This window comes from Rhincodon typus, chromosome 26 (assembly GCF_021869965.1).
Source record: "Rhincodon typus isolate 14 chromosome 26, sRhiTyp1.1, whole genome shotgun sequence".
NCBI lineage: Eukaryota > Metazoa > Chordata > Chondrichthyes > Orectolobiformes > Rhincodontidae > Rhincodon > Rhincodon typus.
In genome coordinates this window covers 32271505-32284593 of record NC_063357.1, presented here as the reverse complement: position 1 = coordinate 32284593, position 13089 = coordinate 32271505, and the positions used below count along the sequence as shown (strand labels likewise).

The following is a 13089-nucleotide window of genomic DNA, read 5'->3' as shown; positions in this document are numbered from 1 at the left end:
TGGGACTTGAGTTCAGGTCTCCTAGCTCAGAGATAAAGACATTAGCAATGCACTACAAAAGGCCCTCCAAACACTTCTAGAATCATACTAACAGACATATGAAATTAAGTAGCAACTAGTTCATAGGTTAATGATCTATTTAAAATACACAGGTAGGCAGTCCTTCCTGCTGCTTAATAAGTGTAAGGTTAAGATACAGTGTGGGCTGGACTATTAAGTTCCAAATCAGTGCTGCATGCTGATTGATGTCAATGTCCTGCATAATTCTGGCTGTACATGCTGTAGTGCCTCCACTACTACACATTGTGATTCACCCTCATAATATGCACGTGTGCTGTGAATGCCATTTCAGAGCACTTGCAGTATTCAGAGTCCCCAAAAGAGTAAATACCAACATGCCCAATTTCTCATCTCTCAATTCCAAATAAAGGAAACGTGTTACTCTGCTGAAATCTAGCCGGTCATTCTTCGACTCTGCTATAACCCCTCACTTTTTCTCCGCATAATCATTTGTATTATTAAATATGATTTTAAAAAACTGTATATACCTGGTAGTTTAGGAGACAGCACAGGATAACCAACAGGTACTCCTACTCCAAAGCCACCATAACCTATCAGAATAAAGAAGACAATTAAAGTAATGAAATCAATTTTAATGTACAGTTAAATGTACGCAAGCTAAGGGTGTGATGAGATTCATCTTCTGATCTTGTAGCAAGAACAAGTAGGTATATATCTGAAAGGAGGCTGAGATTCCTTTCTTTATTCAGGGGAAAGCTGAATGGTGACAACAGTTTAAAATTTGTTCAGGCAGTTGTAAAGTTGATATTTCCTTCTGTGCAGGAGTCCAAAAACTTGACTACGTTAATAAAACAGCAATTCATACATCCCATGAGGAATTCAGGAAACAAAACTTTCTTACACAGAACAATTAGAATGTGGATCTTGCTATAATATGGAGTAGTTGAGGAAAGTAATATAGATGTATTTGAGACATAGTTAATGAGTACACAAAAAGAGAAAGCATTGTAAGTATGCATTGCTAGGATTAGATTCAGTCTGTAGGAGCAAGTTCATGTGCAGCACAACTTCTAATGTAGGCCAACTGAATTGAGTGGACTGTTTCTGTGCACGTGTTTCTGTGTCGTTTTATGCAAATCATGAGGCTTATTTCTAGTTATTAAGCAACTTGCAGCCAGGGGCAATTGAATTACAATATGTACAAACATATTGCTGAGGTCATTCAAACTTACTAACAAAGTAAGGAAAATTAATGAATTGCCTTTTACAAAGGAAGTGACTAGCTTGTGAAGAAAGTGAAAAATGTTTTACAACATTGAATAAAGGAGCAAGAGTAATTCAAATGGCCCCTCATCCTACTCTGCAGTTCAATTTGATCATTGCTAACACCCTATCCAGGACCTTCAAAATCTTCGATGTTTCACAAAGACCATCTCTTATTCTTCTAAACTTCAGAAAAGGTAAGCTCCAATTTATTCAATCTCTCATTAAAAGACTACCCATTCATACAAGAAATCAATCTAATGCTCCCTTGCTGTATCACTTCCAAGACAAGTATGTCCTTCTTCAGATATGGAGATGAAAACTGCACACCGGTGTGATCTCACCAAAGTTCTACACAATTTTGGCAAGGCTTCTTTGTTCCATTTTTTTTGACATCTACAGCATAGAAAAAGGCACTTCAGCCCATCATGTCTGTGCTAGTCAAAAGCAAAAACATAACTAGTTTAGTCCCATTATCCAGCACTTGGCCCTTAGATTTATATGCCTTGACATCACAAGTAAATATCAAAATACTTTTCAAAGGTTATGAGGGCTTCTGCCTCTAATACCCTCACAGGCAGTGAGTTCCAGATTCCAAACACCGTCTGGGTGAAAAAAATGTTTCCTCACATCTCCCCTAACTAAACCTTCTGCTCCATACCTTATATTTATGCCCACAGTCATTGATCCCTCAATCAGAGGGAAATGCTTCTTCCTATCTACTCTATCTATAATCCTCATAATTTTACATATCTCAATCGCGTCCCCTCTCAATCTCCTCTGCTGTAAAGAAAACAACCGTGGTCTATTCAATCTCTCTTCAAAACTGAAACTCTCTAGCCATGGCAACATCTTGGTAAATCTTCTCTGCACCCTCTCCACTGACATTTCACCCCTCCTACAATGTGGATTCCAGAACTGCACACAATACTGTAGCTGTGGTCTAACCTACATTTCATATTGTCCCAGCATAACCTTCTTGCTCTCAAACTCTAGGCTTAACTAATAAAGGCAAATATCCCATATCTTAACCATTTTATCCACTTGTCCTGATACCTTAAACGACCGGTGGACATGATCCTCAGTGCTTCCCAGGGGCATACCATCCATTATGTAATCCCTAGCCTTGTCTGTCCTGCCCAAGTGCATTACCTCACATTTATCAAAATTGCATTCCTTTGCCACCGGTAAGCCTTTCTGACCAGCTTGACATCCTCCTGTAATCTAAAGCTATACACCTCCATATTTAGCACCCCATCAATTTTTGCATCATCTGCGAAATTACTGATCAACCCTCTGACATTCAAATCATTTGTGTAGACCATAAATAGCAAAGGCCCCAACACTGATGCCTGTGGGAGCCCATCGGACACAGGCTGCCAGTCAGAAAAACACCCCTCAACCACCATCCTTAGCTTCCTGCCAATTTGCCAATTGTGGATTCAATTTGCCAAATTTCCTTAAAACAAGGGCCAAATGTCATTGCCCTCCAAACTGCGTGCTAACTTTGTGTTTTTTTGTACAATAACAACCGTGTCTTTCTGAATAACAAAATGTCTTAGTTTCATATCTTTTCAAGATATTCTTTATTAAATTCTTAATACCTACATGAATAAACACACACTTTCCTACACCAAATGAATATCGTGCTACAGTACAAGAGAATTACAAATGTTGAACGCTTTTTTTGACTAAGATTTTAAGGATAAACACAATAACTACTGACCAAGCAGTTTAACATCAATAGTGGGAAACCTTGACCAATAACCTGACGTAAAATTAGCAGTCAGTTGGATAGGTATGGTTTAATTAGACTGAGTTTTTTTAATGAAGTAACAGATGGTTGATTATGTTACTCAATTGATGTAGTGTATAAGGATTTTCAAAAGTCATTTGATAAGGTTCTGCAGTATTTACAGTAATTTTATCCACTTGATTCTAATTCATACAGCAATGTATTTAACAGGTAATAGGATATATTCTGACTTGCTTAGGTTTACGGCCTATTTTTGGTTGTTTATTTCAGTTATACTACTTTACAAGTGTTAACATGAGACTGGGTATAGATTAAGATAATCTATCTTTACCTGCTGGGTATCCATACTGACCACCAACACCTGCAATAAAAACCAGAATGACAATTTACAAAATGCAATGGGAACTCATTCTAAATATTACTCAGTAAATATCTAGTGAAAGGACTCCACCAAACATATTGAAAACAATATGTTTACTGATCTCTATGCAATCTTTTTGAAGGTTCACACTGGTAAACTGATAATTGTTCCTAGTTTACAAAGATCATTCAGTTTCTCCAACAAGGACACACTTAGATACTTATTGGACATCTTGGGAAGTTAGGGATAACAAGGGCTGAATCTTAATATTTTGGCTATGTGTCAGTTTAGTTGAGTTTCATGAAGGGTTTCTCTCCTCGAGACCCAGGGAGATTTCTTGTCATATTGTCCCAAACATACCTCATCAACTACTCACCACACCCTGGGGTGTCTGTCTCACCTGATACCAACCGGATTCTACCATCTCACCATACCCAGAAGAACTTGCCACTACTCAGATATGCATTGGCAGACCAGCATCCCTGGAGCCTGTGCCATCCTTAAAAGGCTATTGCGTATCCCAAGAAGCACTGTTGGTCTGGAGCTGCTTGCACACTTTGTGATGTTGCCCCAGATATAACAGAAGAAATTCCTCCTTATCTCAGTCTTAAATAGGCACCCTTTTATTCTGAGACTATGGTCTTTGTCTGAGACTTTCCCATGAGGAGAAACATCCTCTCAGCATTTAGCCTGTCAAACTCCTTAAGAATCCTATGTTTCAATAAGATCGCCTCTCATTTTTCTGTATTCCAGTGGGTAAAGTTACAACTTGTTTATCATTTGCTCATAAGACAAATCCTCCATAACAGGAATCATCCCAGTGAACTTTCTCAGAAATGTCTCCAATGAAACAATATATTTCATTAAATAAGGGGACCAAAACTGCTCATAGCACTGGAGTTGCTGTAAGACTTCCCTACTCTTAAACTCCAATCCCCTTGGAACAGGGACCAATATTCCAATAGCATTCCTGATTACCTGCTGTACCTGTGTGCTAACTGTGTGTGTTTCAGGCACAAGTATTCTCAAGTCCCTAGTGTTGCAGCTTTCTGCAGTTTTTCCCCATTTAAATAATATTTTGCTCTTTTGGTCTCCCTTCCAAAATGAACAACTTCGCATTTTCCCAAATTATACTCCATTTGCCAATTTGCTTGCTTACTTATCTTAACAATATCTCTTTGTAAACTGTTTGTATCCCTCTTGTAACCTGACTTTCTACCTATTTTTGTGCTGCCTGTAAATGTGGCTATAGTACATTCACTTCCTTTCTCAAAGTCATTAAAATAGTTTTAATAGTAAATAGTTGCGGTCCCAGCACTGATCCCTGTGGAACCCTACTGGATATGGGTCACCAACCTGAAAAAAGAATCCCTTATCCCCACTCAGAGATAGAAAGAAATGCAGATGCTGGAGTCAGAGATAACACAGTGTGGAGCTGGTGGAACACAGCAGGCCAGGCAGCATCAGAGGAGCAGGTAAGTTGTTGTTTCGGGTCGGGTTGAAGGGTACCAACCCGAAACGTCAACTTTCCTGCTCTTCTGATACCGCCTGGCCTGCTGTGTTCCTCCAGCTCCACACTGTGTTATCCCTTATACCCGCTTGCTGTTTCCTGGCCATGAGCCAATTCTTGGGATCAGTCTTGTCCAGCAATAACATCAGCTGGGATCACTGTATGGAGGGAAACACTCATTGCCAGCTTTTTCATGCTAGAATGATGCATGAGCCAAGTCAGAAACAGCTACCAGTCCAATTCCCCTTTAGAAGGGGATCAACTTCCTTGTGTTAGAGAAATGACATTTTTACCCCAAGTGTTAAAAACAAAAGTACCTGGGAGGGCAATAACTGATAGTAATGATGTTAGATTTGAATGATATTAGAGTAACTTTAGTGATTAGGATAATCTGAGATAGTGGTGCCCATTGTATTGTGTAGGCAAATAACAAATAAAGTTTTTCTTCCAACCAAGAAGTCGTACAGTCATATAGCATGGAAACAGATCTTTCAGTCCAATTAGTCTGCATCGACTCAATCACAAAATAAACTAGTCCCACCTTCCTGCACTTGGCCCACATTTCTCCAAATATTTCTTATTCATGTACTTAACGAACTGTCTTTTAAATGGTGCAACTGTACCCACATCCACCACATCGTCTGGAAGTTCATTCCATACACAAACCAGTCTCTGCGCAAATAAAAATTGCCCTTCATATCTTTTTTAAATGTTTCTTCTCTCACCTTAAAAATATACCCCCTAGTCTTGAAATTCCCCAGCCATTCACTTTATCTATACCCCTCATTATTTTATAAACTTCTATAAGGTGACCTCTCAACCTCCTAGACTCCAGTGAAAAAGTCCCAGCCCATCCAGCCTCTCCTTATAACTCAAACCCTCCATTCCTGGCAACATCCTGGTAAATCACTTCTGAACCTTCTCCTTCCTGTAACAGGGAGACCAGAACTGAACACAGTACTCCAGAAGAGGTCTCACCAATGGCCTGTACAACATAAACATAAAAACATACAAAGTAGGTGGAGTAGGCCATTCGGTCCTTCAAGCCTGCATAACGATTCAATATGATCATGCAATCTCAGTATCCCATTCCTGCTTTCTCTCCATACTTCTTGATCCTTTTAACCACAAAGGCCACATCCAGCTCCCTCTTGAATATGTCTAATGAACTGGCACCAACAGCTTCCTGTGAAAAAGAATTCCACAGGTTCACAACCCTCTGAGGGAAGAAATTCTTCCTCATCTCAGTGCTGGAATGGCTTACCCCTTATTCTTAGACTGTGACCCCTTTTTCTGGAATTCCCCAACATTGAGAACATTCTTCCCGCATCTAGCCTATTGTCCCAACAGGATTTATATGTTTCTATGAGATATCCCCTCATTCTTCTACATTCCAGTGAGGACAAGCCCAGTCGATCCAGTCTTTGCTCACATGTCAGTCCTGCCATCCCAGGAATCAGTCTGGTGAACCTTCGCTGGATCTCCTCAATAGCAAGAATGTCCTTCCTCAGGCTAGGAGACCAAAACTGCACACAATACTCAAGGTCCTCACTAAGGCCCTGTATAACTGCAGCAAGACATCCTTACTCTGATACTCAAAAATCTTCTTGCTATGAAGGCCAGCATGCCATTAGCTTTCCTCACCACCTGCTGCACCGGCATGCCAACCTTTAGCAACTATTCCACCATAACACCCAGGTCTCGTTACACCTCAGCTTTTCCTAAATTGTCACCATTTAGATAATAATCTGCCTTCCTGTTTTTGCAACCAAAGTGGATAACCTCACATTTATCGACATTATATTGCATTTGCCAAGTATTTGCCCAGTCAGCCAGTCTGTCCAAGTCATCCTGCAGCCTCTTAGCATCCTCCTCAGAGGACACACTGCCACACAGCTTAGTGTCATCTGCAAATTCAGAGATACGGCTTTCAATGCCTTCATCCAAATTGTCAATGTATATTGTGGACAACTGAGGTCCTAGTACTGAACCCTGCGGCACTCCACTCGTCACTGCCTGCCACTCTGAAAAGGACCCATTTATGTCAACTTTCTGTTTCCTGTTTCTGCCAACCAGTTCTCTATCCATGTCAATACATTACCTCTGATACCATGACTTTTCATTTTCTTAACTAATCTCTTGTGTGGAACCTTGTCAAAAGCTTTTTGCAAGTCCAGATACACAACAGCTACTGATTCACCCTTCTCCACTCTAATGGTCACATTCTCAAAAAATTCCAGACGCTTTGTCAAGCATGATTTCCCTTTAGTGAATCCATGCTGACTAGGACCAATTTTGTCACCACTTTCCAAATGCTCAGTTATCACGTCCTTAATAATTGGCTCCAGCATTTTGCAGCACATAACATCCCAACTCATATACTCAAGGGTCTGATCAATGAAGGCAAGCATGCTAAATGCCTTCTTAACCATCCTATCTATATATGATGCAAATTTCAAAGAATTATGTACTTGAACTTTTAAGTCTCTCTGTTCTATAACACTATCCAAGGTCTTAGCATTAATTGTATAAGTCCTGCCCTTGATTGTTTTACCAAAATGCAATACCTCGCATTTATCCAAATTAAACTCCATCTGCCACTCTTCAGCCCATTGACCCAATTGACCAAGATCTCTCTGTATTCTTAGATAACCTTTTTTACTGTCCACTACATTAACCATGCCTCCGACATTCAAATCTAAATGATTTATATAAATGACAAACAGAAGTGGACCCAGTACTAATCCCTGTGGAACACCGCTGGTCACAGGCCTCCAGTCCAAAAAACAACCCTCCACCACCACCCCCTTGTCTCCTCCCATAAAGCCAATTTTGTACACAATTGGAAAGCTCACCCGGAATCCCATGTGATCTAATTTTACTAGTTAGTCTACCATGCAGAACCTTATCAAAGGCTTTACTAAAGTCCAAGTAAAAAACATCTACCGCTCTGCCCTCATCAATTTTGTGGGTTACCTCCTCAAAAAACTCGGAATCAAGTTTGAGAGACATGATTTTCCTCACACATTTTCAATTCTTAACTAGAACCTCAATATCTTCCTCCATCTGTTGTTTTCTAATCCTACCAACCTTACCTTTCATTCTAACAGGAACATAATGACTCCGAATTTTCGTTATCACACTTTTGAAAGCCTCCCACTTATCGGACGTCCCTTTACCTGTAAACAATCTATTACAATCATTTTTTGAAAGTTCTTGCTTCATACCATTAAAATTTGCCTTACTCAATTAAAAACTTTAATTTTTATGGAGGGTTTATCCTTTTCCATAACTATTTTAAAACAAATAGAATTATGATCACTAAACCCAAAGTGAAATAAGTAAAATAAGTAAAACCTCCAAGTAACACACATGGGTCTGACTTGTCATATAGACCTCAAGTATGACAGTATGTTCAAGTATTGCTGAAGATTTTCTTTAAACTGTTCTTTCCCCTTTGGAAAGCATCAAGATAATTTGAATCAGTGGGTAAATTCACTTAAGCAGCTTTGTTTCTAGCCATGCTGCACAGATTATTTTGATTCCCTAGGAAGTGGGAGTGAGGTGAGAGGGCAGTGTGGTTGCAGACAGTGCTGCAGACTGTTACCAATGAGAGATGTGTTGCTCTTCAATGATGATGACGTCAAATGTGCTGCAGCCCATGCAACAGCATTGCCTGCATAGTGTTGGCAGAAGAAGAAGCATTGTGAACAGATTTCTTCCCATAAGTGTTCATATTTAGCACTTAGATTAAGCTGTTTCAACTTCCATTAACTTATTTGACTTCCACAAGCTGCTGAAAATAATCACTGGAGTGAAACTTTTCCAGAAAGCTCACTCTACTTTGGTCCAGTGTCAGATTAGGCCACAACTCAGCAAACATTTACAGTACAATTAAAGGATTTATACGAAAACAATACTTCATACCAATATTTCAGGTATGGCCCACATGCACCTTTTAACATTTAACATAGTTCAAATGCTGACAGATATGTCTTTGTCTTTAAGTTGATTCCTATATCTTGTACAGGTACGCACCAATCAAATCTTAAAATATTCCAAAATATTACCAATAGAGGGAAAATGCAACATAAATGTCAAATCTTTCTTACCTGGTTTAGCTTTCAAACCAGTCCCAGTTGGTACACCAGGTAGTACACCCAGCCCGTGAGTTCTTGCACCTTGGAAAATAACACAAAACGCTTCAGAGAAATGCACTTTTTTGCTTTTAAAAAAATTAAGAAAAAAGAAACACATTGCACTTTGGCTTATGAAATTAACCATTTTGTACAAAAAACTATATTTAATACAATTTAATAAAGATTTTTTAAATACAATTTTAAACCTGACTGTGGGACATGAATGGAACAATGATGGCCCTAAAATCTGAATACTACAGTCAAAGTTAAAGTCCTATCTGATCCAACCTATTTTAAGCTGGGTCATTATAAAGGCATCCCAGGCAGGATCCTAATTAAATTGTGCAAATTCAGAGCTCAAGACACATGGGCTACCAATTGCAATTTCAAAGTACAATACAGCATGGTCGTCTATTTGTACTAGCAGTAAGCAGCCTAACTGGGGTTTCATCAAGAAACCAAGAAGAAAGGAAAACAGAACAAAGTGATAGGGTCATTTTAGTGCAAAAAGAGGTAATATAGTGTAATCTGGGAGGGGAATAACAACAAAAAAAATTAAAAAATAAAAAGTCATTATGATGCCAAGTGATGTTAATACTGGATAAATCAAATCGCAGAATTAAACTGGACTTGAACATTGAGTTTGATAGTTGCAATTTGGTTACCCTGGTGGTCAATCATTGACAATATTGTCAAGAAGCCTCCAAAGCACTTTTAACAAAAGAACGTCAGTAAGAAAATAAACTATAAGACAAATTGGAAGGACGTGATCATTAAGTAAAAATAAAGATTCAATCCTTTTTCCCATCAATATCTTTTACAGACAGCCAACCCCAGTGAAGTATCGCTCCTATCTTCACCGTTTAATTTCTTGCTCGACTGGTTAGATTACAAGTGTTTCCTTTTGGCAAATTCGTGCAAATTCACCAGATGTGATTCTCTTCATTATTGTGTCAACGTGAATAACCACAGACACAAGCAAAATCACTGAACTCTGAAAAACACTCAGGGAATCGCCTAGTCCTGTCTAAAATGGACTGCTGAAACAGCTGAAGACTTCTTTTTAGTTCGGATGTGCTGAAGACTGCCAAAACTAAACTACCCTTCAGAAGGTGTGGATCTTTACCCCGTAAATTAGAACTGCTGATGCCCTCTGGCTTCTCTTTTTCTGGGATATAAAAGCTCGACTTAGTTGAAATAACTGCACAGAGACTGGTATCTCATCACCAAGTCACCCTTTATTTACTTGTGCACAGTACGTTGGCTGTGGCCAGCCAGCTCACTCAGAGTCAGTCCCTGAACTGAGAAGATTCTAAATCCTCTGTTTGTTTTGGTTGGCAAGGGCTTCATGATTGGGGTTGTTAACCTGAGCCAATCAAGGACCTTGTAGTCAACAAGGTCCACCAGATTCCAAATCACTACATCCCTCCTCCCATAATTCCAGGGATGTAGGCCTGGTCTTTCTCAGTTTTTTCTGCGACGTTTTTGCCCGAGGTCCTTTCATTTGATTTGGACTCTGACACAGGGGTCATATGCCGTACCATAATCCATCTCTTGCACGTGGAACATCTCGGGAGGATTTCTTCCTCTTCTTCTGGTGACAAAGTATTGAGGCTGCATACATCTTGAACAACAAAGTTCCTTGACACTAGACAGAAGGGGAGACCCTACGGTTTCTGACAGGCCTTTAGGTTGTTCTGAGGGACCAGATGTTTTGCTCCTTCCCTGTTTGTAAGGTAACAGTTTTCAGGTGATCCACATGTTTGCTCAGGACTGCTTCACTTACATGAACTTAGTAAGTCACAGGACCTCACTTCCCATCACCTCATCTTATACCCATACTGGGCTATTTCCATTGTTTCCAGCACTAAACTTAGTCTGCCAAATTAAATTGTCTCTCTCATTTAGATGAGGCATGTGGCTGTCCTTGGCGTTCCTGCTGCTGTTTCACCCTCTGCCCCTGGAGTGCGGAGTCTTCTCCACATCAGCAACTCTTCTGGAGCTCTCCCTGTTGTTGAGTGAGGTCTGGTCCTATAATCCAGCAGGAACCTGTACAGTTTGGTATCAAGTGATGCTGTAGGCTGCTTCTTTAAGCCTGCTTTCAATGTTTGGACCGCTCTTTCTGCCAGACCATTGGACCATTGCATCAATGGTTTTGGAGCTGTTCTTATGTGCCAAATACCATTTGACTTCAGGAAATACTCAAATTCCTTGCTGGTAAATGACGTCCCATTGCCAGTGACCAATACTTCTGGGAGTCAATGTATCGCGAACGATGCTCACAGCTTCTCAATTGTCATTCGTGAGATTGCTGAATGGATGCACATCCAATCACTTTGAATGGGCGTGTTCAATGACTAGGAACACTGAGCTCATGAAAGGACCGGCACAGTCGACATGTAACCGAGTCCAAGGTTTACCCGGCCATTTCCATGAATGTGTGGCCATCGCTGGTGGCAATTTTTGTCCTTGTTGGCACTCCGGGCACTGCTCCACCAATGCAGCTTTGTTGGCATCCAACCCTCTTCATCTTGGAAACCCCTGGATGATTCTGGTGGAGTTTAGCTAGTATCTGGTGGCAACCTTTACTCGGGACAAACACTCTTGCTCCCTAAAGTAATATATGTTGTCCTCTACAGTGATCTGATCTCGACAGGTCCAGAAAAGTTTCAGCCCTGGTTGCGATGGCCCTACTGTCTCCTCCATTATCATTAGCTGTTTCGGTTTTGTTAGGACAGGATCTTTTTGTGTCTATAGTCAGTTATTGTCTGAACTGACCCTCTATCTCCCCCCACTTATTGCACAACAGGCAAAACTCTGGCAGTTCAGTGAACACCATGCTTCCGTTGCTGTTCTTTCTCGTATCTTTTCTGACAAGCTACAAATGATCAGCATGCCTCTCCTGTATAAATCATTGACTAAGACAGTCTATTCCAACAAGCGCACACCGAATGTGCTGCAGAAATTCAGCAGATATGGCAGCTTCTGTGAAGAGAGAAATAGAGTTAACATCACAGGTTATCCAGCAAGCTTAAAACCAGAAATGGACTTTTCCAGGGTAGGCACCAACGGTGGAGTATCTGCCTGTGGGAGGTGGCTCAGCGCATTCGAATTTAGCCATTTGGCTTCCTGGACAGTGTTCTTGTACTTGTACATGTTGAGAATAAGAGCCCACCACTAAATTCTACTGGAAGCTATGGGTGGCACTGTCTTGTCTTCCTTCAGTAGCCCGAGCAGGGATTTGCAATCTGTTACTATGATAAATTCCCATCCGTTAAAGGTACTGGTGACTTCTTCACACCAAAATAACCGCCAAACCTTCCTTCTCTATCTGGGCATATTTGCGTGCGGCATCAGCCAAAGTCTGGGAAGCATACACTATTGGGCGTTCCTCTCTGTTGGGCCACCAGTGAGCCAACACTACCCCGATACAGTACAGGGAGGCATCACATGTCAGCACTACCTCTCGTTTTGGATCGCAGTGGGCCAACACCTTAGAAAATGATAGCTGCTTTTTCACTTCTCTAAAGGTTACTTCTTGACTACACGACCATTTCCAAGGCTGACCCTTTTCCAATACAGGTGTAAGGGTGCCAAGATAGAGGCCAGTTTACTCAGGAATTTTCTGTAATAATTTACTTACCCAAGGAAAGACCTAAGCTCCTGTACGTGGGAGCCAGGGCTCCCTTGATCACCTTCACTTTCTCTTCCATAAGGTGTATCCTGGTTTTGTCGAATCTGTAACCCAAGTAGATCACTTGGGACACCTGGAACACACATTTTCTGCCTGGGAGAAACTTTTAAGCGCTATGTCCAAGTTCTCCAAGTGCTAAATAAAAACCGAAAGAACTGCAGATGCTGTAAATCAAGAACAAAAACAAAGTTGCTGGAGAAGCTCAGCAGGTCTGGCAGCATCTGTGAAGGAAAAAAAGAGTTAACTGTTCTGAGGAAGGGTCACCGGACCCTAAATGTTAACTCTGTTTTTTTTTCCTTCACAGATGCTGTCAGACCTGCTGAGCTTCTCCAGCAACTTTGTTTT

At 40.6% G+C, this 13089-nt stretch overlaps 1 protein-coding gene across 10 annotated transcripts in view; it reads right to left on the bottom strand.

Annotated features, from left to right (window-relative positions):
• The window catches only part of LOC109916239 (elastin), a 225182-nt gene that overhangs the window by 156278 nt on the left and 55815 nt on the right, over positions 1–13089 (bottom strand). For all 10 annotated transcript variants that reach the window (XM_048612512.1, XM_048612514.1, XM_048612505.1 and 7 more), the window contains exons 6-8: positions 9024–9092; positions 3372–3401; positions 549–611 (exon numbers count right to left, since the gene is read on the bottom strand). In XM_048612512.1, coding sequence (XP_048468469.1) covers positions 549–611; positions 3372–3401; positions 9024–9092 — 162 coding nt within the window. The remainder of the gene's footprint in view (positions 1–548; positions 612–3371; positions 3402–9023; positions 9093–13089) is intronic.